At 42.2% G+C, this 23,683-nt stretch overlaps 3 protein-coding genes across 8 annotated transcripts in view; 1 reads left to right on the forward strand and 2 right to left on the reverse strand.

Moving 5' to 3' along the window:
• Positions 1–296: 296 nt before the first annotated feature.
• Positions 297–23,683, reverse strand: part of cfl1l (cofilin 1 (non-muscle), like) — a 32,199-nt gene continuing 8,812 nt past the window's right edge. The window contains exons 2-5 of one of the 2 annotated variants that reach the window (XM_062463696.1): positions 3,845–3,865; positions 1,602–1,900; positions 1,358–1,434; positions 297–1,250 (exon numbers count right to left, since the gene is read on the reverse strand). In XM_062463696.1, coding sequence (XP_062319680.1) covers positions 1,135–1,250; positions 1,358–1,434; positions 1,602–1,900; positions 3,845–3,847 — 495 coding nt within the window. In that variant the 5' untranslated portion in view covers positions 3,848–3,865 and the 3' untranslated portion in view covers positions 297–1,134. Of the gene's footprint in view, positions 1,251–1,357; positions 1,435–1,601; positions 1,901–3,844; positions 3,999–23,683 lie in introns of those variants that run through there. The other variant, XM_062463695.1, reaches the window with a different exon arrangement.
• Positions 5,990–12,417, reverse strand: LOC134022287 (calpain-2 catalytic subunit-like). The gene is made up of 21 exons (XM_062463700.1): positions 11,996–12,417; positions 11,392–11,461; positions 10,947–11,065; positions 10,716–10,849; positions 10,428–10,596; positions 10,203–10,286; positions 10,037–10,122; positions 9,361–9,435; positions 9,073–9,233; positions 8,806–8,975; positions 8,691–8,702; positions 8,363–8,574; positions 8,048–8,084; positions 7,847–7,912; positions 7,680–7,737; positions 7,515–7,579; positions 7,336–7,404; positions 7,151–7,229; positions 6,547–6,663; positions 6,400–6,458; positions 5,990–6,204 (listed from the first exon to the last, which is right to left on the reverse strand). Exons 1-21 carry the CDS (start codon positions 12,230–12,232, stop codon positions 6,181–6,183), a joined length of 2,103 nt encoding a protein of 700 aa, XP_062319684.1. The 5' UTR covers positions 12,233–12,417; the 3' UTR covers positions 5,990–6,180.
• LOC134022270 (calpain-1 catalytic subunit-like) lies at positions 15,225–23,186 on the forward strand. 5 transcript variants are annotated; one of them, XM_062463653.1, is made up of 23 exons: positions 15,235–15,349; positions 16,446–16,481; positions 17,029–17,300; positions 17,966–18,035; positions 18,211–18,329; positions 18,450–18,583; positions 18,749–18,917; positions 19,018–19,101; positions 19,189–19,274; positions 19,398–19,472; positions 19,613–19,773; positions 19,885–20,071; positions 20,353–20,559; positions 20,702–20,741; positions 20,835–20,900; positions 21,015–21,072; positions 21,205–21,269; positions 21,352–21,420; positions 21,532–21,610; positions 21,712–21,825; positions 21,946–22,001; positions 22,103–22,249; positions 22,505–23,186. In XM_062463653.1, the coding sequence occupies exons 3-22, from the start codon at positions 17,055–17,057 to the stop codon at positions 22,127–22,129; spliced, it is 2,112 nt and encodes a 703-aa protein (XP_062319637.1). In that variant the 5' UTR covers positions 15,235–15,349; positions 16,446–16,481; positions 17,029–17,054; the 3' UTR covers positions 22,130–22,249; positions 22,505–23,186. The 5 variants fall into 5 exon arrangements, with proteins under 5 accessions (XP_062319636.1, XP_062319633.1, XP_062319637.1 ...); XM_062463649.1 differs by having other exon boundaries at positions 15,234–15,349; positions 20,702–20,900; XM_062463651.1 differs by having other exon boundaries at positions 15,248–15,349; positions 17,054–17,300; positions 20,702–20,900.

The raw sequence follows: 23,683 nt of genomic DNA on the forward strand, positions 1-23,683 counted from the left end.
ACAAAAATTAAACTAAATCTTTTTTTTCCTTTTTAAATCTACATTCCATGAACAATTCTGGCCATGTCAGATGTTATATCCTCTCTGCCTTCTATTGTAATGAATCCCCTGTAGTTGTGTTTAAAGGGAATGTGTGTGCGTTGAATGCACATCAACCTGTGCAATTACTTTGTAAATGTCTTATGCGTCTGAATGATGGGAACCGTATATGGTACACGTACGCAATACATTGGATGTCTCCCACCCTCTGTGTCCGGCTGCAAACACGTAGACATTTGATAAATAATAAACTATGATGAAGCGCATATGATGCTTTATTGTTGACTGGACAGTGCTTTTTTTTTTTCTTTTTTTATCAAGCCCGAGTGACCTGAGGTGTTGTGTGTGTGTGTGTGTGTGTGTGTGTGTGTCTGGTGCTTTTTGGTGAATTATGGTAACAAAAACGAATGTTTTGAACATTCTTACAACATGGGAAAAATCTATAACGTACAAGAATAATAGTTGTATTTTCATGGTTTTAGATGGTAGAATACTGAAGTAGTCTGCTCTGGGAAGAAGCGGTTGATTGAGGGAATCTTAGGCACAGCTTGTAACAATGATGCCCTAAGAGCTTGAGAACATAGTTGGTCTAGATACATGGGGCTACATACTTAACCCTTGTGTTCTCCTCGGGTCGTTCTGACCCATCAGTCATTGTGACCCACCGTCGTATTGCGACAACTTTACCGCATACAAAAACAAAGTGAAGCATTTTCTTTTAACCGTCGGGCTGTCTCAGACCCCCCACATTGCGAAGGTTAAAAGAAAAGTATTTTTATTTGTTTTTGTATTGGGTAAAATTGGGTAAACACAATGATGGTTCGTTATGAACCTTTGGGTCATGTGACCCGAAGGCAGCACGAGGGTTAAAGAAAACCAAAGAAGGATTCGGGGATTTCAGCTTACAGAGCGAGACTTTTGGAAGTGATGGAATAAAAGTGGAATTTGGCACGGATGGGTCTGGAAGGTCCATACTGTTACAATGTAGTACCACTGTGGTGTTCACTGAGGTACATTACAATGGTAAACAGTCTGATTGGACACACAGGCAGCAGGATAATGCATTAGAGCAATGAATTACATCCCTGAAGGACATTATATTTCCTTCCCCTCCAGTTTCTTAACAAGGCCTCTCCCTCCTAATTTGTCAATGAAAACGGAGTTGTCTTTGGTGTCTCCGAGGTCGTTCACCTGCCACTCAAACTTGATCCCTGTGAAACACATGAAAACTCAATCTGTCAATGTACATCTTCTGTGCACAACAGCAATTCAACTGGAATATCCACATTTGTTTCTGAAACCTTTTGAAAAGACTCACCAAGGAAGACTTGTCTGATGGCTTGCTTTGAGCTGGCATAGAGAAGTTTGGCTTTGATGGGAGATGTATCAGGAGCCCTAATTTTAACACACAGGGAGCCATAGTAAAACATTGTGTTTAGTCACTCATTCTCAGGCAACACATGGAAATAGAGAACCACATTGCACAAAATGCATTGCAGTGGCTTTTGGGAAGTTTATAGTTTTTGGGGAAGTTTATAGCTGTGCTGAAGAGGTTAGCTTACCACATGATGAAGACCAGGTCCTCCTTCACAGTATCCTTAGTCTCATAGGAGCAGTCATAGAGAGCATAGCGACAGGTGTCCACGGGAAGCTGGCTGACAATCTTGTTGAAGACGTTTTCCTCTCCTTCCAGATCTTTGACTTGCAGGGAGCCTTTCTCATCCACAATGATGGACTTTCCGTCGTCACTGATCCGAAACAGCACTAGTTTGAGCTGTTCCTCCGCAATGTCTCCTGAACGACGCGTCTTCATATTCTCAAACAGTATCTTGACTTTATCATCGACCTTCACGCCAGATGCCTGATTAATGGGAAGATCGAAACATTTGTTTTTGAGGTGGAGTGTAGTCGTGGGTCTGTTCAATATGGGCATTTAGCAGTTAACATTGCCTTAGTTTTGGCACAAACTATTTATGGTACACCTTAATTGTATTGCAGGTAATCCTCTCTCAAGACCTTAAGGGCACAAATAACTGAATGGTTACCTACTCATTTACTATTCCCATGCTACTCATTTACTACCCACTTCAAGCCTCATAAGCTCCAAATGGATGAATGAGTCATTCCAGCAACTACTGTACACTGTCACACACATGCTACTAGGATTTCCCTCAATCCCAGAATTCCAACCAGATGCCAGACATGACTGATGCATGCTTGGGCATAACAGGACATGTCCAACCTATTGCAACACAAAAAAGCAAGAATCCACCGCCAACTCATTCCAGTAACATATTCCATTTATAGCATGTTTGCCTGGCAAAATAACCAATGGAAAGTCCAAATTGTTTTTGTATGTATGTCAAAGCAAGTGTGCTACTGGCAAATGCCATACAGCTAAACAAGCTGGAGCACTAGTCTTTCCATATAGTAAAGTGACACGTTACTAGTTATCATCAGTCACACTTTGTCATGCAGTCAGGTAACATGATCAACTGCAATTCAGGAAGTCTGAAGCATCAGTTACCATTTTATATGTACCCAAGAAATGGCCATCTAACTCACTACTTTTGACTGAACTGATATTGATCTCCACGATTTAAAGATGCCCTTAAAGCCAAAAACACATGCTCTGTTTGTAATTATAAGGTTAGCTTAAGGGTGGGGTTACAACATACAAGTCTTGACATCCCACTTGAACACAAATATAGGATGGGATTAATGGTAAAACAAGAAACGACACCTGTTACATTTCAGCTGTAAGCTGGACACACTAAAGGTGGACTTGTATTGAGTGTTAGTGTAGATACATTATCCTTAAGTAAGACTTTATTTATATAGCACATTTCATACAAGAATTGTAGCTCAAGGTGCTTTACATAAAATCAATAAAAACGATAATACAAGTGATAAAAGTAATAATTAAAATAGCAAATTATAAAAACAATAATATAACTAATAAAAGTAGTAAAACCCTTCTGAGATAAAATCTGAAGTCCAGGATTACACCGAGACTCGTCACCTCTGGTTTAAGACAGGGGGTTAAGCCTCCTAGATTCTTAGTAAGCATCTCTCTTTTGGATTTGGGGCCACATAGTAGGACTTCGGTTTTGTCTTCATTTAATTTAAGAAAGTTATCATTCATCCATTTGTTTATTGCCAACAGGCAGTTGGTAATGGAATTGATGGCCGTTGCATCGTTGGGTTCAGTGGATATATATAGTTGTGTGTCATCCGCATAGCTATGGAAATCTATGTTATGTTCTCTGATTATGTCGCAGAGTGGTAATATATAAAGAGAAAAAAGTAATGGACCTAAGCCTAAATGGACCTAATTAAAACTATCCGTAGACCTTATCTCCCTGAGAAGGGCAAGGCTTCATCTCTGTTGCATTCCAGTCACAGTAGAACATGTCAGCACTAGCAAACCCACCCAAGGCATTCTCTCAAAATGTATGAAGCACCTATCTAAAACATTAGTACACCCGACAGAAAATAAATCCCAAACCATCCAAATGTTTTGATCACACAGACAGTTGCAATGAGTCTTGAGCTATGTTAAAAATGAAAACAGTTTTTCGATAGCAGTCATTTTTTTTAAATACTTATATTTAAGTTAAAGATTGGGAAGTTCCTAAGACATTTGGTAATGGTTTTTGTGAAGGCTGGAAAGAGATGAACAGTCCCTTCAGCCTCCACTGAATTCAAAGAATCCCAATAGTGTTCGTTCTCATAAAAACTCCAATCGATAAACCTCTGCAAAATACAGAACGGTTTGTTGTAGCGCTTTGGGAAATCTACTCACCATTTTTGCTGCTGTTGTGTGGGGAGGATAGATAGGAGAACAAGGGCTGTTGCACACAAGGCAGCTCTTTTGGAAAGAAAGGAAGGAAAACAAGTTCTGTCAAGTGGATGGAGGAAGTGGAACCAAACACACCTCCCAACGCAGGCCTACCCCTCAGGTGTCAAAAGATTACCAGCAGGTATTCTGTATATTTCTGTTTCCTTACATTACTCTAAATGCTTTCTACGTGGAAATTAGATAATAACCTAGCACTTGGCTGAAGACAACATTATAAAAAAGTGACTTCAATCTATCACAGTAAATTGACTTAGTAAATATAAACTTTTTGGGTGGGGAGTGCACAGGTTATCTGGAGCCAATAGGGGGTAGGAGTTGAAAAGAACACCCATATATGGTGAACAAGTCAGTCCTCATAAGAAACATGCCTGACATCCTTATATGGCAGAAGACAGGACATGTAGGTCGACAAGAGGGATACATACTTTGAGATTCACCTCTCTACATAGGAGAGATTAGACCTTCCCTAATTGCAATATATTTGAACAATGATCACATCAAAACGTTTTATCCATCATGATTTAAAAACATTACACAGATGAGAAAATCCTAGTTCAGGCATCGCACTGGCAGCGCGCTGCATTACACTCACCTGTGTTGGCCTGCTTCAAGCCTATTGGCCCACGTCCGATAAGGCGGCATTATAAGGCCGCATGGATACGCAAACACTCACTCCCTGTTGTTGTATTATTGTGCTGCTGCCACCCTCCACCATCCCCATCTCCCCGATGTTGTCTGTATGTTAATATTCATCTGGGGGGATTATTTCTCTATTTGCTCCCTGCCTCATATTCTTTGTATGTTGCCCTCTAATGCTAATGAGTCAAGGAGTGCTTCCCCTAGATACATCCACTCTCAGACTTTGATTTCTTTCTGGAAGCAGAAAGTGTTTGTGGCCAAGCCAAACATTCTACAGAAAACCTGATGCCAATACCACACTAGCTTGACATGTGATGCTTACACTTATCCTGTTTGCTCACAACTCTTACAGTACTGGTTGTGAGAACTGACATTTGGATGTGGACTCATCTAGTCTACTGCAGATGGCCTTTGACTTCTGATGCACATTATATTCTATAATACACAGATTTATGGATGATGACGGGAGCACTGTGCTGGAACACGTTGCTGTTCAAGAGTCTATTACCTCAGGGCTGAAGGATGAAACATGAACAGTATTTACACACACGGGGGGTGCTTACTGCTTGTTGTAAATCCAATTTATGAGGGGCTGTAGACGACTTGAACACAGCATACGCCTACACACTGGTTAGGAAGGGCTATTAGCACAGGTTATTTACTATGTTCATAATAACAGGTAATTCCTTATGTAGACACCAGACCCATTACACATACTTCCCTGATACCTGGAAAACAAAAGCAAAAAAGACAAAAGAGCGAGGCACAACTCCGGTGTCAGTATCAGATTTGTCGAATTCTCCTTGATCACAGTGTGTGTGAGTATTTCCAAATGTGCCTTAACAAGCGGTATGTCCTGATGTCTACCAAGTTACCCTGGACCTTATTGGTCTCTTCAATGTGATGCCTCAGATTGTATTGAATGGAAGCGTATCCATGTTCCCATGGTCCTGTGTTGCCGCTTTCAAATTATGTCAACACACATTAACCCTCCCATTGTCTTCATCAATTTAACCCCAAAGTTTTTTTCTTCAACAATAAGCCTATATAACCTTGCCCTAACTCTAGCCCATGGGACCCTGGGAACATAGGAATGAGTCCATATAAAACTGAATGAGTTGTGCTTTGAATTCAGTCATAGCAATTCCTTCTTGTGTGTTGGTCTTATAACCTGCACAATCTCCCTGTCATGCAATAGTTTGGACCTGGTCCCTGACAGCTTTCTTCAGCACTAACCCTCATATGTGTGGCCTGCAAGCAAGCAGTCTACCTTGCTACAGGTTCACAATTACACATTTTCTTGGTATCAGGTAGGAAGAACGCATTTAAATGTGGTCATCAGGGTTTTTTGCATATGCTTTTGCGAAACAACTTTGATTGCTTTGCCCGATTTACTCAGCTGCTTAAAAACACCCCCAACAGAAAAAAACACAACAAAGATCATTGCGTTCTCATGTATTTTATTGACTTACAGTTGAAACAAAATCCCTATAGAAAAGCATTCCACTATTTATCTTTACAATTTGACAGTGGAAGTTGTAGAATAAAGGAACCAACCTTTTTATTAAATAGTTGGCACATTAACAGTTTCTAAATCTTGGTTCCCTCTTTCATAGAAGTCAGCAGTCGGTCTTTTTGGCTTAGTTGAGTGCCAGGCACAACCACTGTAAGGGAACATTTAATTTGTTTGAGAAAAGTCAGTGGTCTTTCATTGAAGCAATTACTCACACACACACACACACACACACACACATACACACACACACACACACACACACACACACACACACACACACACACACACACACACACACACACACACACACACACACACACACACACACACACACAGGACCCACCTGTAAAATATCCAATTCAATCTTCCCTGAGTAATCTGTATCCAGTGTCTTAAACATCTCTGTCGGGATTCAAAACAGAATAATGTGAATTGAAACAACAAGTCGTTGTATTAAACATAGAAGTATACTTGTTGTTTGCAGACTTACTGAAAAGCATTTCCAGACGGATGAGACAATCAACAAAAGAGTCAAAGTCAATAGCGTACTCCGTGTTGGCATAGCGACTCACTATGATCTGTAGCACAGCACTGTTGATATGGAAGCCTTGGGAACGAACATATGAAAATACTCAGTCAATTCAAATTGATTCCCAAATAAAATGTACACAATGCAAAATACCCCAGTTTCGACACATTGTAGTAGAAGTATTAAGGAATATATTTGTCATGAATATGGGCATTGATCAAACAATGCAGAGGACAGCAGTGAAATAACTTTACCCAGTGCTATATGTAATTATCTCCAGTGGCAAAGGAAATAAATCAAGATTAACAAGGAAAGAGTTCAGTACCGGACTGATCTTAATCCTCACAGCAGCTTTAAGGGCTAGGGACTACTAGCACAGCCTACATCTAACAGATGGATGTACACTTTTAGTTGTTCTGAGGGGATGCTACTGTATGCTACTATCAAAGACCTTGCATGGGAATTGTGGGTTTTCCAGCAGAGTCTCATCTCATGGGTGTGCGAGTACGCACTCACAGCAAGTGGTGAGATATCATCCTGTTATGATGCTGTTTGATCCTGTTACCTGCTTCGGTCAGTGCTCCTCTCATCTCATGTGAACTCATGGTCCCAGAGCAGTCTGAATCATAGCTCTTGAAGATCTCCTGCAGGTACCGTCCACACAGAAGGTCATTAGCAAAACATAGTGTACACTGATAGTATCATGTACCCGAGAACAAGAAATACATGATATCCTTTCAGCATTAATACCAGATATTTCTGGAGCTTCATCCAAAGCTCCTGGAATTCAATTAGTCCCAACTTGCCACTTTCATGTTTCTGAAGATTGTTAAGGTTTAGAACAAATCTCTCAGAAATGTATCATGTAATATTTATTGAGTAGTAGAATAAAAAGGATAAAAGGCTAAAGCGTAGATGTGAGAGGATACATCAAGTAGGCTGACAATGTGACGGCTTGTCTCAAGACTAAAACCATCCGTCTTGACATCCGACCCTGGAGAACAGAAGAGTCACACAGTTGAAGATGCCGCTGATTTTGTTCGGTTTCTTAATCAAATTTCTGTGATTTAACAATTAAATGTGAATCTTCTTACTTTGTGCGACAATTTTGTTCAGAACTGGTACAAGATTAATGACAGACAATTCTGAATCCTGTCAAAGAAACAATCTCAGTAAGTTTAACGAGCTTGGCTGTTTGAAATTATGCAACTCTTCATATGACATTATTATGATATATTCTATAATAATATAGGAATCTTACATTGCCAACAATCTTCTTGAAAAGATATTTGAAGGTGGGGTCCACATCCTCCTTTGAAATCTTTGCCTTTAAATTAATAGTTACATAATTAATTCAAGAGATGTATATTATTTCTTTGGATCAGTATACTGTTTATTTAAAGACTTGAAAGTATGTTCTGAAAATTTTGAAAACAGTTAAGACCCCTGCCAAGTTAATTACCTCTTCGATTTCAACATGAATGTCCTCTTCCATTGGACTAAAAAAGAAGTAGATGCTGTTAGAAATATGGGATTGTTCTGGATGATTGAAATAAGGGACTTTTGCCTAGGAATTAGGGATGTATCATAAGTTTAGAATACAGCTTCTATTTCTTTCACATTAGGGTGAGGCATAACCTTCAAAGCACACGTGCACCATGGGTCTATTGTTAGAAGTAATATGTGGAAGTAGAAAGAAAAGAAAGTCAGAAGAAAGGTAACTGACGTTTTTGAAGTTGGAAAAAAAAACATTTGAAGGATTGAAGTCGGTTCTTACGCAGTAGCAGCGTGTTTTTCAGTAAACAAGCGCAGGATGAAGCTGCCTTTCTTGTGAGGCTGGAAGGTGGAGGGGATGATGACATACCCCCCAGGTGGAAGTCTGAAGCGGTCACACACCTCTCGTGTATTTATGAAGTTGCTACTCATCGCCACAGACTTCTGCCTTAACAGGACATCTGGACCCAGGTGGACATTATTCTGACCTTTATACTGAGAAATAAGAGGATTCAGCAAACCTCCATCACATGCCAATTTCCTACACATTATTTATCGCTCGTGAAGCACTTTCATGCATAAGATACAAAGACCAAATTATGAATACAAACCTGATCAGGAACCTATAAAAAAGAGGAAAGAACAACATCATTCAACAATCAACCTTTTCTTCAATGGACAACTCTATTCATCACTCAGGAGATACAGTACACTGTCATACAGCACCTTATAGATGGCAAAGCCGATGGTGTTGAGCTCATAGCCGAGTCTGCGTTCCCGGCGTCCATTCCTCTGCATCAGCCCCACCAGGAGGGTGCAGCCGTCTTCCCCATCAAGAGGGTCATCATCCACGTCCTCCAGATGCACCAGGAACTGGGGGTTGGAGCAGAACGTGGCTGGAACACACAGAGCGTATTTGACAATCATGTCCTGGAAAGTTCTGGAACATCCTGCATGTTGTTTGTGTGCTGTCCGTGGTGGTCGGGCCGTTACCTCGGTGGTTGAGGCAGCCCCCAGCTGTGGAGCCCACTCTCCACATCCCCTCATTCTGACAGTAGTTCCAGTGGCCCACATCATCACTGGTCAGCATGTCTGGGCTCAGGTTACAGATCTCCAGTTTGGAGAAATTCTTCACAAAGTCTAAGTAAGACATCCTAAGCAGGAAAACAGAACGATCCACAAGGATGTACATGGGCTATGTCCAATTTTCTGGACTACAATGATGCCAGTATGTGTACAGTATATATGGTATGTTGTACACTGTACATTACAAAGACTTACCAGAATTCCCCATCCTCTGCAGCGTGAACCAGCTTTAGTTTTTCTTCATCACTCACATATCTCCATTCTCTTGAACTGATTGGATGAATAGCATGTGAAGAATAGCAGGTCTCTGGCAACATGTTTTTCAGTAGGGTTTCATGGCAACACATTTTTTAAGGTGCACCTTTCAATTACTGGGTAAGACCCCCCATTTGTCCCTATAAAGCTTGAATTCTTTGTGGCTAGGATTCAACAAGGTGCTGGAAACCTAATGTATGCCAAGAAACCATTCCTAACACAAGTACAACACCACCACCACACTGACATGCTTACATAAGGCAGGATGAATCTATGGATTCATGTTGCTCTAAATGGGTTAGGCATTTAGAGATGCTGTTCTGCATGCTGTTGTAATGTGTGGTTATTTGCATTACCGTCCCTTCCTACCATCTGAAAACAATCGTTCCACAGTCTAAGGCACTTTAGAGATCACATGACTTCCCCATTCTGAGGTTTGGTCGGACCAACAACTGAAACTCTTTACCATATCTGAATGCTTTAGGCATGGAGTTGCTGTTGCATGATGGGCTGATTCGATTTGACATGAACAAGCAGGCGTTCAGGTGTACCTAAAAAGGGGGCGACTTAAGTGTGTTTTCAGGTGTTTAAGGTACGTCCACAAGGGGCCTCTCACCCGTCACTCCAGGCCCCGATCCACTCCACTTGACCCCAGGGGTTATGGATGCGGATGAGCTCAACTGGGTTCCCCCGGACATGAACCTTGGTGAGAAAGTAGCAGGAACGTAAGACTTTGACATAGTATATATACTCAGCTTGACCTTTCCTGACTAGGCATTTACCTCTTCTGCCCCTGTGACAGAGTATGCGTGTCCCTTCACCAGTTTTTGAGCTGTTACTGCCTCTGTCTCGTAGGAACTGGTAGTCTGACAACAAAAATCAACCACATTGTGTGCATCGTAAAGACTAACAGTGATGTAAATGTCGGTATTAAAGAGAGAGGTCATATTATGAGTGATATTAAAGTGATATTCATGGATACACAACTATGATGCTCTTAAACATACATCGATAGAACATCCTAGAAGGGAGCCCAGGGCGAGAGCCCTCTGGATGATTTTAAAGAGATGAGGGGGAGCTTTGTCCAGCTGATATGTCTCTGCTATCCCACCTGTGAAGTCCTCAAAGCCCTCAATGGTAGACCCACCAGACAAGGCCTCATAGCACCCATGCAACCTGGATGACAGTTTGTGATTAGATCTCTTCTGTCAAACGTCTCACAATGTCATTCAAATTCATTCATTTCCTTGTCCTGAGTCATGTTCTATTCACTGAGATATGATCACTTCACGTACTTAGCATACGCCTTCTCCAGCAGGGCGCTCCAAAACTCGGAACCCTCGGCTGAGTGAACAAACAGTAGTTTTCCATCCCTGGTGGGCAGACGGTCGTCTATCACCACGTCCACCCACACGCCAAACTGCCAGAACTAAGTCGCAGGACAAACGGACAATAGGGAAGTTCAATAGAGATTTTGAATGGTGTATTTGAGAGTATGGGATTGAATGGAGAGAACCATCCCCGACCTGGAAATGAAAGATCCCAGCATAACCGTCACTGAAACTCTGCCCTGGAGGGACAACACGATGGAGGACATTCTGGTCCAGAGTCAGAGACGCTATAGCAGCCAGGAGCCAGCAGTCACCTAGCAAACACAGATACACAAGGCAGAAAATGTTGTTGTAGTCATTAGACTAATCACATATTACACATCGCACTCCACAACACCTGCAATGTACAGTATCGCCCAGTTACACAATGACATGATCCCACTTTTGTTATGCCATTGGGACAGTTCAGACTCAATGTGGAAACTAACCACAAGAGGGAGGAAAATGATCTTGGAATGTGGGTAAGTGAACTTATCGCATTAGTTTGTTTCGCCACAAGGCATGCACAATTGATTTCTGTTAGCTTTGTTGTTTTGATTAACATAGTCTTATAATGGTCTCATTCTTTTCTTTAACTTACCCAGAGAGCCTTGGCAAATGTCAGTCCTTGTGGCTCCATCATCGATGAACTGGGGGTTGGAGCACAATTCCTGCGCCATTAACAGAGAAAAAAAAACGTTTTACTAGTCAAACTTCTCAGAATCTTCAATTTTGCTCTGAGTGTGGCACAAGAAATAATATGCATCTCTTCCTGATACTACTGTACCATTAAACCTATACTCTGTGTCAAGTAGAATACAACCCTTTTTCAATCAGGAATATTTAATTACAACTTTGCTTGGATCTATGAGTGTTCAAGTTGATAAACATCATGTTACAGTCTGCCAACCATTATATTGTTTGCACAAACTGTCTTAGCATGACAGCATTGTGCCAGGTACAGTAGTAGTGTCAATATTGTTTATCGTTGTGATGACAGCAGTATGGGCATTGTTCTTCCTTGTAATCCGAAAGTATAATTTACTGTCAAAGTATATTTGTTACAACACTTCTAGATATATCTGTATACTTCATCACGATGAACATCTATACTATACACACCAATCATTTAAAATAATGATTTAACCAATTATTAATCCAATTAGGTGCGTAGAACTCATTCATAGATTGCATTTGCAGCTTACCCTCGGTCTCTTCCACTCCACACCCTTGGCTGCGGGAGAATACGGCCCTAACTCCTTATACCCCAGCGATCTACGATCTGCTGGGAAAAGATCATCCTCAAACAGAATGCCTTTCTCCAGGCAGCGTTGGAGCAGAACCTCATAGTCCTGCTGGGAGAACTTCACAGCACACTGGTTGGAGCCAATCCCACTTGCTCTCTCCTTCTGGCGAGCCAGACGATTTGCCATGGATGTCATCTTGCTTCCTGGTGATAGTCGACGTTTGGAGATGATGGTCTGGTGGACAATCTGTTGCTGAGAACTTTCTGGTAGAGTGTGGAGATTCAGTGCCCTGTGGATCAATGTCCTGTGGACTCTTGAACACGCAAACAACAATGCCCAATCCAAGCCTGCTCTTTATACTATAGCTGGTGAAGGGCAAGGAAGACCACAGACAAGGAGGAGCTTCTGTAGGACAGGTGGAGCAAACAAATATCAGACAACAGCAAAGCTCAGCAAACACACCCAACTGCCCCTAACCTCAGCAGAAATACAAATACTGGCCACACCTAAAGCAACCTGAGCCTCCTCCTCATTGTCTCCAACATATAGTGTGCGTGTGTGTGTGTGTGTGTATATGTGTGGGTGTGTGTGTGTGAGAGAGAGAGAAAAAGAACCCCCTGGAGATCAAAGAACACTGGTATGCTCCCGGATTATATGCTTTTGTACCCTTTCCTACTATCCCACTCACCAAATGATGTCATCAACTCAGGACGGTGTGGAGGAGAGCAGAGGAAGAGGGTTCATGGGGGCACCCGTACAGTTCGGTGTGTGACGGATAAGCCACCAACACAACAGGATTTTTTTTTTTTTTAAATAAGGGACAACCATGTAACCACAAACATGTAAATAGGCCTCGTTTAGGGCTAGACTAATGGCAGGTTTCTGTAAATACACATCATTCAAGATGTTTTAGTCTTAGAAGTCTTAGAGATATTACAATAGTGGATTCATAGGCATTGAAGTCCTTCTATTTGATTTTCCAAATGGATGGCATCTGACAATGAAAAGAAACAGGACATACTTACTGCAGTGTTTGTTGACAGTCACAACTGTAGTTTGGTGGTGACGAGACTGTTTGACTGTTTGACGATGGGGATTCTCTGGTTGCCGGGTACGTCCATCATACTATTCTCTTTCTAAACCGAGATCTCTCCCACCAAATAAGACTGAAAGACAGACTCCAGCATACTAGGAGAGTCCCATACTCATTTGGTTACCTAAAATACTATGCAAACCAAGACCCAGTGAGAATATTTAAAGTAGAACACAAACCCTTCATTAGCATGGTGCTGTACCTTTCTCATGTGGGTTCATGGTTGGATTAATTGCAAGTCTTACATGACTTATGTGTTGTATCCTCCCCAAAACAGTAATTATAGTAGAGTACATGTTCCCAGAGAGCTGTTTAATCACACACTGACCTCTGCTGGTTGGTTAGCATTAGAATCAGACATTCAAGTCTAACAGAGGTCAGTAACATTACTACAGTTAAATGTATTTGTTTTATTATTGTTCAAGTGGAAATCTTTGAACAAGTACAAGATCCTCTGAAGTCTCACACACTCTTGTGTTCGGCCCTTGGCAATCACACATTTACATTACATTTACATTTAGTCATTTAGCAGACGCTCTTATCCAGAGCGACTTACAGTAAGTACAGGGACATTCCCCTGAGGCAAGTAGGGTGAAGTGCCTTGCCCAAGGACACAACGTCAGTTGGAATGACCGGGAATCGAACTGGCAACCTTCGGATTACTAGCCCACTTCCCTCACCGCTCAGCCACCTGACATCCCGACATTTAGAATCCGTTTGTTCCATCGTTGTCATCACTGCAGACCTGCTATTCACATACAAATATATCGAATGTGAAAGTAATCTCCACAACAGGTGGAGCTGCTAAGGCTAATTGATTTTCCACTCCCAACTGTTAGGTTGAACTTTCAACCAGGAAATGTACAATATAAATATTGCCTTACCTTAGCTTATCTGTTTAGTTAAGCACACCATTATGTAACACCAACCATCTCTAGGCCACCTACAAAAAGGATGGCAAGAATACATCTGGAACCATGAACACCCTCACTGTGAATTGATCAGTTTTCACATTCCAAACCCCCCAAAATTCCCTATGTTCACACAGCCATATGCATAGATGACTACTGGAAGTGGATACACAATTGCATCTGCACCAGTGTTTGGGGAATAGACATACTGTATATTTAAGGAATGTAAAAATGTCTAACAACACAATATACACTGCCATATTTATTTCACTGAACCAGCAAGATCCTTTACCAATACAAAAAACTTCCTAGATTGACGGTAGAACATCCTAGCAGGGAACCCATCCCATCTATCACCACGTCCACCCACACGCCAAACTGCCAGAACTAAGTTGAAGGACAAACGGACAATAGGGTAGTTCAATAGAGATTTTGAATGTTGTGTTTGAGAGTATGGGATTGAATGGAGAGAACCATCCCTGACCTGGAAGTGAAAGATCCCAGCATAACCGTCACTGAAACTCTGCCCTGGAGGGACCACACGATGGAGGACATTCTGGTCCAGAGTCAGAGACGCTATAGCAGCAAGGAGCCAGCAGTCACTTAGCAAACACAGAAACACAAGGCAGAAAATGTTGTTGTAGTCATTAGACTAATCACATATTACACATCGCACTCCACAACACATGCAATGTACAGTATCGCCCAGTTACAAAACGCCCTGTTTTCACATTCCAATGCACCCAAAATTCCTTATGTTCACACAGCCATATGCATAGATTGCATCAGTTGCATCTGCACCAGTGTTTGGGGAATAAGCCTACTGTAGATTTAAGGAATGTCAAAATGTCAAATTAACAACACAATACACTGCCATATCTATTTTACTGAAGCAGAAAGATCCTTTACCATTGCCAAAAAACTTCAAAGATTGACAGTGATTGTGAATATATCCCAAACTTTTCTCGAGTTTGTGTTTGGATCACACCAGTCAATCTCAGTTTTACAGACATATATATATAAAAAAAATACACGCACACTCATCTTTACAGCGTGTTGCTTATGCTTTTTGTCAACATCAAGAATGCGCATGTTAAACAGTCCCGTGTTCCATTGCTTTGGATATTTACAAGCAGTGGGGTGCAGCAGACAGTGGCTTGTGGAATGGCTCTAGCGCCTCCCCTGACTGGGTTGGGCTGTATTTACAGATTAGTCCGCGTCTGCACCACAACACCACCCCTGCGCCTACACATTGTGATTTTTACGACTATTATCAACATACTTTCAGCACCTGGAGCCTTCGAAGTGGTGAGTGTTACTGACGACTTATTTAAATGAATGTGGGAAATGTCATCAATGTAATGGCACTGTTAGAGATGTAACTCTCTAGAATACCAAACGTAACTCAGGGCCGCAGTACATTTCCCAGATTGAACACCGCTATATAGTGTAACCGTTATTCCGCCGCACACTGTAGGCTACTTGATACATGTATTATTCAACATTAAGGAATGGGAATAGACTACGTAGTTGAACAAATCTTACTTGCACCCACGCCTAAAGCAGGTGGCGCATTTACAGACCATCAGATAAAGTAACGTGGACTAATCGATTTTTAGCAAGTGCAGAGATACTCAGCAGCTCATGCTATACAAGCCTAATAATAACTTTTTTTTAAACACTGATATTATATGGTGTCTCCAGGTTTGCGAAGTTCAGATTTTCCCTGAATAGAGATAATATTCTAAACGCCAATCAGGGAGTCAGACATGTTAACGCTATACATGGGCCTTATATCTGCTTGTAGGGTTTCTATACAACACGCTGCTCCCAAACTAGTTGGCCTCAATGGATTCGCATAGACACGCATATTCTTTGTTTTGGCTGTAAACTATTGCTATACAGAATCAATGGGAGGGATAGCTTGAGCTGATTGCAAGTGTGTGGTACATGTTTTATTAAGCTGCAGACAGGCATTTGTTACTGCAGGACAGAGTCCTCTTTATATGACGCCTGTCCCCCTCTTCTGGTCCCATGCCAATGTTCGATTCCCTGTATAAACTCACCCTCATTAGAAGGCAGTGCAGAAATTTAGAAGGTTTGTATTAGTTCCATTTCAACAGATTAAACTAATGGAGAAATCTTCATGTTAAGCAGTGACAATTCTATGTCTATGGCTTGCATTGGATGTAAGCATTTCTACACAATTGAATCAAATTTTTTTACACTGCCATTTTATTGATCAAATCTCACAAAATACCTTTATGCCAGTTTCAGGATGCCACAATTTCACAATATTTTAGAAACATAGTGATATACTGTGTATGTTATAGAGCATATTATGGGATAATTGATTATACTTCTGTAATTTACAAATCCATTTCTTTTATCTTCCTCCTCCCAGCCTTCTCAACTCAAGGTATCATTGTACATCCCATCGGTGTGTTGGATTGCAGTTTTTAATTTCTCTGTCTCTCTCTCTCTCATACATTGTTAAGCTTTTGCGATCCAAAGACATTTAGCTTATTCATCTTTATTTGACTTCAAGTTTGGTACTTCTCTCAAATAGTCAAACAGTACATTGTAGGATGGTGATATAAGTACACTGTAATGTTTCCCAGGGGAATGTTTATGTTTTGTTAAAAAGTAACTCGTTCAGTGATGTAAGCTTTACTAACTGCCCTTCGGCTGCAAAGCCAAATAAAGCATTCTAATGAAGATCCTTCCTAGAGATCAGCAGAAATGCACATCAGTCTGTCAAACAATCAATCACTCACTCACTTACACACAAACTCATTAAAAGGAAACTATATATACACAGGTAGATTATTCAGCTGGCGCTGTTGGAAATTGTCACACCAACACAGATCTGCAGCACAAAGCATTAAAAGGATTGCTTGGCAGATTGCTTGGCAGAAACCTGTAAAGATTGTGTGTGTGTGGCACTGTTTGTAGCTGCTATTTATACTCCGTGTGCCCCTACCCAGCCCTCTTATTTTTATCTTGACCCAGTATGTATTGGTCAGGAGGGATCTCAGCAACCATACAGACCAACAGGCTACAAGCCGAGGGCATGGGCTCCATCGAGCAGGCAGTCCACTTCCTCAACCAGGACTATGAGCAGCTGAAGCAGGAGTGTGTGGAGGCTGGCTGTCTTTTTGAGGACCCCTGCTTCCCCGCCGAGCCTCCCTCCCTGGGCTTCAAGGAGCTGGCTCCCCACTCCTCCAAAACCAGGGACGTGGAATGGCTGAGGCCCACGGTGAGAGAACTGGAGACAGACATGGATGACCGTCGTTGTGTTTCTCTTAGTGTACACAACGCTAACAGAACTTGGAAGCCCCTCACCCTCCCCTCACATACTGTGAGCGTGAGTCCTCGGACAGTGACACATCAGTTATTTTTGGTTCTGTCTTTAGCCTGGTGAGGTTGGTAAAGTGCAGATTCAACAACAAGGACATTCTGTGTCCCTCTCACAAATTTGTGAAAAGTTTGGAATTAGCATTCTTTTATAAGCACAAAGTGCAGTGTTTCTGTCATTTTTAAGGACAAAAAAAACTTTTAACTTACAAAAAGATTTACTTTCAGCTGTCCCCAGCAACTTCAATTAAGCACATAACCTATAAAATCCAATCATATTATTAAAATATCATGCAGTCTTCAATATCAATATGCCAGTTACATCCCTCTGCAGCTGCTGCCAGCTCTGCACTGGGCAAGTTGAGGCTGGACTGTAGCAGCTGTTGGCATCCTATCCTTTAAACGTGTTTACCAGTAACCTAAAGCATAGGCCATTGGGTCGAGGACCATCTTAGACCCCAGTTTTTAGTCAGACTGCTGTCAGAGAATCTCTGTTGCTTGTGACAGTCATTTGTGTCCACCCTCACAAACTACCGAAGGCTAATCCTGTCCTTGTATCCCTTGCAGGAGCTGGGAGATGACCCTCAGTTTATCCTAGGAGGAGCTACAAGAACAGACATCTGTCAAGGAGCACTGGGTGAGTGCTAGTTACTGTAATGCCTGGGCTATGTGCCACAGTTCTTTCAAGATATTTTTCAGAGAGCCAAGCTTTCGTCTGTTTGCAGTCTGGAACAATAGTCCCCCTGCTGGGCATTTGATGTAATGCAATGCACCCTCCTAAACACGCTTTCGACTCTTTTTACTTGTCTCAGGGGACTGCTGGCTCCTAGCGGCCATAGCCTCCCTCACTCTGAACGAAACACTTCTACATAGGGTGGTCCCTCACGGCCAAAGCTTTCAGGATGACTATGCTGGAATCTTCCATTTTCAAGTACGTTTGTGTTTATCATCCCAGACTGTAGGTGGCCTTCTGCATTTTATTGCACCGTTATGCTTATTTGCTCCTCAGAGGGGGGGGTTTATTTTCTCATGACTGGCCTCTATGTTGCAGTTCTGGCAATTTGGAGAATGGATAGATGTTGTGATTGACGACAGACTGCCAGTAAAAGACGGAGAGCTCATGTTTGTCCACTCCGCTGAGGGCAATGAATTCTGGAGCGCTCTGCTGGAGAAAGCATACGCCAAGTATGTTGTTAAAATACCACTCAGCTAATTGTTCAGATACTCCATTCATTAAATGACCCGTAGACAACCAAGTCTAATTCAGTACACACAATGTCAGTATTCATACACTATGCTATCTCATACAACATGATACATGAGAGTAAATATTCTCGTGACTTTTGTCAGGTTAAATGGGTCCTATGAGGCCCTTTCTGGAGGCAGTACAACCGAGGGCTTTGAAGACTTCACAGGTGGCGTGTCAGAGATGTACGAGCTCCGCAAAGCTCCCAAGGACCTGTACAGGATCATTGGCAAAGCCTTGGAAAGAGGGTCTCTGCTGGGCTGCTCTATTGACGTAAGTAGCCCCCCTGCCTGCTCTTGCTTATTGACTTAGAATAGTAGGCAATACATACCGTATATCGTTGAGATGATATGGTATGCGGATTTGACTTCAGATCACCAGTACCTTTGACATGGAGGCTGTGACATTCAAGAAGCTGGTGAAGGGACACGCCTACTCCGTTACAGGCTTGAAGACGGTACAGTGCTTCTGTATGATGCGTATCCATACACGTTTTCCACGTTTATCTGTGGGAGGTTGTTACCCTTCTCGTCCACTGCGCTAGGTAGACTTCCGGGGTCAGATGGAGAGGTTGATCCGGGTGCGTAACCCCTGGGGGCAGGTGGAGTGGACAGGGGCCTGGAGCGACAAGTCAGTCCCATAACCGTCTCTACATGTGCCATGCTAACCAGATCCAGGACCTTCCTGTTGGATTGGTCGAATATATCAATTTGAACGATGGGATGTGATTCCTGTCTCCCTGTCTGCATTCAGCTCTTCCGAGTGGGATGAGATTGACCCGTCCGAGAGAGAGGACCTGCATCTTCAGATGGAGGACGGGGAGTTTTGGTGAGGTTTTTGGATCGAGCATCGGAACTCTAATAAGATGCACGCGGTTCTGAAACCCTCTTGGAACTGTCAGCCGTATACAGCACAGGCCGTAGTTCTCCGTAGGCTGTGTGTTCCTCACAAAGGGATTTCTCCTGTAGGTTGTCCTTCCAGGAGTTCTTGCGACAGTTTTCCCGCCTGGAGATCTGCAACCTGACTCCTGATGCTCTCAGTGACGATGGCCTGAGCCACTGGAACACCATCAAGTTCCACGGCACGTGGAGGAGAGGCAGCACTGCTGGAGGATGCAGGAACCACCCTAGTCCGTCACAGTACCATTCATCAATGAGTAGATACACATGACACCTATGTGTATGATCCAATACTGGGCATGTTCAACCAACACTGCTTGCTTGTCCATCCCTCCATCCAGACACATTTTGGATCAACCCCCAGTACAAAATCACCCTGCTGGAGGAGGATGATGACCCGGAGGATGACGAGGTGGCCTGCAGCTTCCTGGTGGCTCTCATGCAGAAAGACAGGCGGAGGTACCGACGCCAAGGCCAGGACATGCACACCATCGGCTTTGCCATCTACGAGGTGAGAGCACTCAGACGGTTTCTTGTACTATCCATTACACACAAAGAGTTCAAAATACAATCATCATCTGATGTTCCCCTGTGTTTTTCTCCTGTTGTTCACATTCATGTTTGAGCGCTGACCTTTTCTTTCATCCTTTGTCTTTGTGCAGATTCCTGAAGAGGTACGGCTACATAAACCAACTGACCTAAGTTCAGACTATTTCACTGAATTCTGTGACATGGAACTCAGAAAATGTTTTTGCCCAAGGCAGACCTTTCCAGAACTAATGACAGTTATTCTGACCTATGAAGTACAGGGGCTGCCAGAATGTCCACCTGAAGAAAGACTTCTTCTTGACCAACTCGTCCTGCGCTCGCTCAGAGACCTTCATCAACCTACGTGAGGTGAGCTCCCGCCTCCGTTTGCCCCCAGGAGAGTACCTTGTCGTCCCGTCGACTTTTGAGCCCAGCCAGGACGCCGACTTTGTCCTCCGAGTGTTCACTGAGAAGCAGTCCGAGACTGAGTGAGTGTCTTTGTCTGTAGATGTGTTCACAAATGGGTCATGAGTTTGAGAGAATCTGTATATTTTCAATTGTTTGCGTGAATGTGTTATGTTATAGTAAGTCAGCAGTTATTATAATTTGTTTCGTTTTTGTTTTTTACAGAGAGCTGGATGATGAAATATCAGCAGACCTGGAGGATGAGGTGGGTTTCTGGACATGTACAGTCACCAATGTACACTGTAGGCACACTTTCTTCTACTTTCAAAACCACAATGATTCTCTTTTTCCATTACAGGATGAAATCACCGAAGATGACATTGATGACTCGTTTAAGTCCATGTTTTCCCAGTTAGCAGGAGAGGTACTGTAGATGATTATTGAGCATCAGATAATGGAACTGCTGTCGGCTGCATATTTTTCAACTCAGCTGACCGGCTAAAAAGCTTTTTCTGAGATGTGGTCTTGTGGGTTCTAGGATATGGAGATTTCTGTCCGTGAGCTGAAGACCATCCTGAACAGAGTGGTGTCTAAACGTGAGTTCTGTGTATTCCACTTTCAGTAACTCTGCCCTGTAATGGCTTACTGCTAGTTTGATGTGATGCAACAATCATATTTAATTAGTATAGGTGCTGTAAAACTTGTCTTAGACTACCTTCCGTTTTCAGACCAAGACATAAAGACAGACGGCTTCAGTACGGAGTCCTGTAGGACCATGGTCAATCTCATGGATGTATCCTTTTCAGACAAAATATCTAAACCGTCAGTAGGTTAGTGACAGCCTACACTAATTCCTTAACACAAACCTATCCTAGAAAGATGGCAGTGCCCGCCTAGGCTTGGTAGAGTTTCAGATCCTCTGGAACAAGATTAGGAAGTGGCTGGTAAGGATTGAGTTTTGGGATTTGTCATCAAACATTCAACACCACATAGAATCTTAATTTCTAGCTTACTTTATATTTTGTGTATTCATGAATGTATCCATCTGTCTCCAGGGCCTCTTCAGACAATATGACTTGGATAAGTCAGGTTCCATGAGCTCGTATGAGATGCGTCTGGCTGTGGAGTCCGCAGGTAGTTTGATGTTGAGAGCTCACAAGACACAATCCACAGATACACAACATGCATTATTTTGAATGACCCCATTGTTATCTCACTTGGCCTTTTCTGTGTAGGCTTTAAACTCAACAACAGACTGAACCAGATACTAGTGGCCCGCTATGCTGAGAATGAGGCCATTGACTTTGACAACTTTATCTGCTGCCTAGTCAAGCTTGAAGCCATGTTCCGTGAGTGTTGTTAGTGAAAGGTTGATGTCCAATAAGGTGTTATCCTGTGGTTCAAAAGTAAAAGCCTGTGCATTTTTGTGCTTTGTTTTAGCCTGCACATAAAATCCCACTTTTTTACAGGGTCTTTCCAGCAGCTTGACAAAGGAACAGGACAGGCTGAGATGAATATAACTGAGGTGTGTACCATGTAACTTAATACATTAAATAACAGTTTATATATCAGCACACGTCAAATGTTATTCTTGTACCTCTCTTACAATCTCTCTTCTTTTGTTAGTGGCTGTACATGACCATGTGTGGTTGACGAGGACCATTTTACAAGAGGATGGACAAACAGTGCCTCATACCTGGAATCATAGTGTTCTGTTGGTTACAATCTTCCTCACACACCCCACCTCAGAATGCACTATATAGCAAAGATAGACTGTATTAACCCTTGTGTTATCTTCGGGTCGTTCTGACCCATCAGTCATTGTGACCCACCGTCGTATTGCGACAACTTTACCGCATACAAAAACAAAGTGAAGCATTTTCTTTTAACCGTTGGGCTGTCTCAGACCCCCCACATTGCGAAGGTTAAAAGAAAATTATTTTAATTTGTTTTTGTATTGGGTAAAATTGGGTAAACACAACGATGGTTCGTTATGAACCTTTGGGTCATGTGACCCGAAGGCAGCACGAGGGTTAACTGGGTGACACTTGACCAAGCTAAATACCACTCCCCCGTGCCTCTGCTAAAGCTATGCAAGAGTAGTTTGATAATCAAAAGCTGAATCGCTGTCTTAAAGTCCTCTCACATCCCCTGTTGGTAAACAGAATACGTTAGAGCATGAAATATCAGTATGGCTGTAATTCTTTGGGGCATACTTCAAGGAAGTCCACAGGCTTCTTCATTTTGCATGTGATTTTTAGACCTGGTCCGGTGTTTTTGAGTATATTTTCTAGTTTTCAACCAATCATTTTGAAACGGAATGTGGTGTGCTTTTAGTAACGTCTGTTTTTTTCCGATGGGTATACATTTGGTTTAGTATTGACGGACTCACAGCTCTGTGCTTTTTCTATTGTGAAAATGTTTGCATCATATTTGCAGTCTCCTTGAATTTAACAGATTAATATAACTTGTTTTATGTTAAACACTGGATTCTATCCTGAGTTAAAATTAAACCTGTCGCTAAAATTAGCTGCACTCTAGATGAGTAGCAAGACACTGTAGCATCACTGATTACAAGTAGGGGGTTTCAAAACACATGCTGTACCTTTTTAATAAGGAAATCATATCCCTGTATAATGTATCTTATTTCAAATGAAATGAACAATTGAAATGAAACTGAATGGATTTTTGGTGAATGGGTTGTTGTAAAGGGTGTAAAACTTCAATGTTATTCCCCCACATATAGCAGCTACATATAATGTTAAGGAAAGCAGGTTAATATTACAATGTCTTTCACACAAGCTCTATATATTAAAACAATGACAACTAGAAACACCATCGACCCACTTCTGGTTGCAGGTGCCAAAGGTTATATTTATTGCCACCACAGAGGCCTGTTAGTGACAGCTACTACCTGAGAGGATTAAAGTCACTGTGACCTTATTGCAGTTTTCCTTAAACCTTGTGTTATCTTCGGGTCATTCTGACCCATCAGTCATTGTGACCCATCAGTCATTGTGACCCACTGTCGTATTGCGACAAATTTACCTCATACAAAAACAAAGTGAAGCATTTTCTTTTAACTGTCGGGCTGTCTCAGACCCCCCACATTGCAATGGTTAAAAGAAAATTATTTTTATTTGTTTTTGTATTGGGTGAAATTGGGTAAACACAACGATGGTTCGTTGTGAACCTTTGGGTCATGTG

The sequence above is a fragment of the Osmerus eperlanus genome, chromosome 6 (genome assembly GCF_963692335.1).
Source record: "Osmerus eperlanus chromosome 6, fOsmEpe2.1, whole genome shotgun sequence".
Classification (NCBI taxonomy): Eukaryota; Metazoa; Chordata; class Actinopteri; order Osmeriformes; family Osmeridae; genus Osmerus; species Osmerus eperlanus.

Bases quoted from the DNA above. Each gene is read 5' to 3' on its own strand.
- LOC134022270 (XM_062463652.1), top strand. From the start codon at position 17,055: ATGTATTGGTCAGGAGGGATCTCAGCAACCATACAGACCAACAGGCTA. The intron at 19,102-19,188 runs GTACAGTGCTTC...CCACTGCGCTAG, and splicing joins CCGTTACAGGCTTGAAGACG to GTAGACTTCCGGGGTCAGAT. The intron at 20,072-20,352 runs GTTTCTTGTACT...TATGAAGTACAG, and splicing joins GAGGTGAGAGCACTCAGACG to GGGCTGCCAGAATGTCCACC.
- LOC134022287 (XM_062463700.1), bottom strand. From the start codon at position 12,232: ATGACATCCATGGCAAATCGTCTGGCTCGCCAGAAGGAGAGAGCAAGT. The intron at 10,597-10,715 runs GTACGTGAAGTG...ACTGTCATCCAG, and splicing joins CTGGAGAAGGCGTATGCTAA to GTTGCATGGGTGCTATGAGG. The intron at 6,459-6,546 runs GTAAGTCTGCAA...GAATCCCGACAG, and splicing joins CCGTCTGGAAATGCTTTTCA to AGATGTTTAAGACACTGGAT.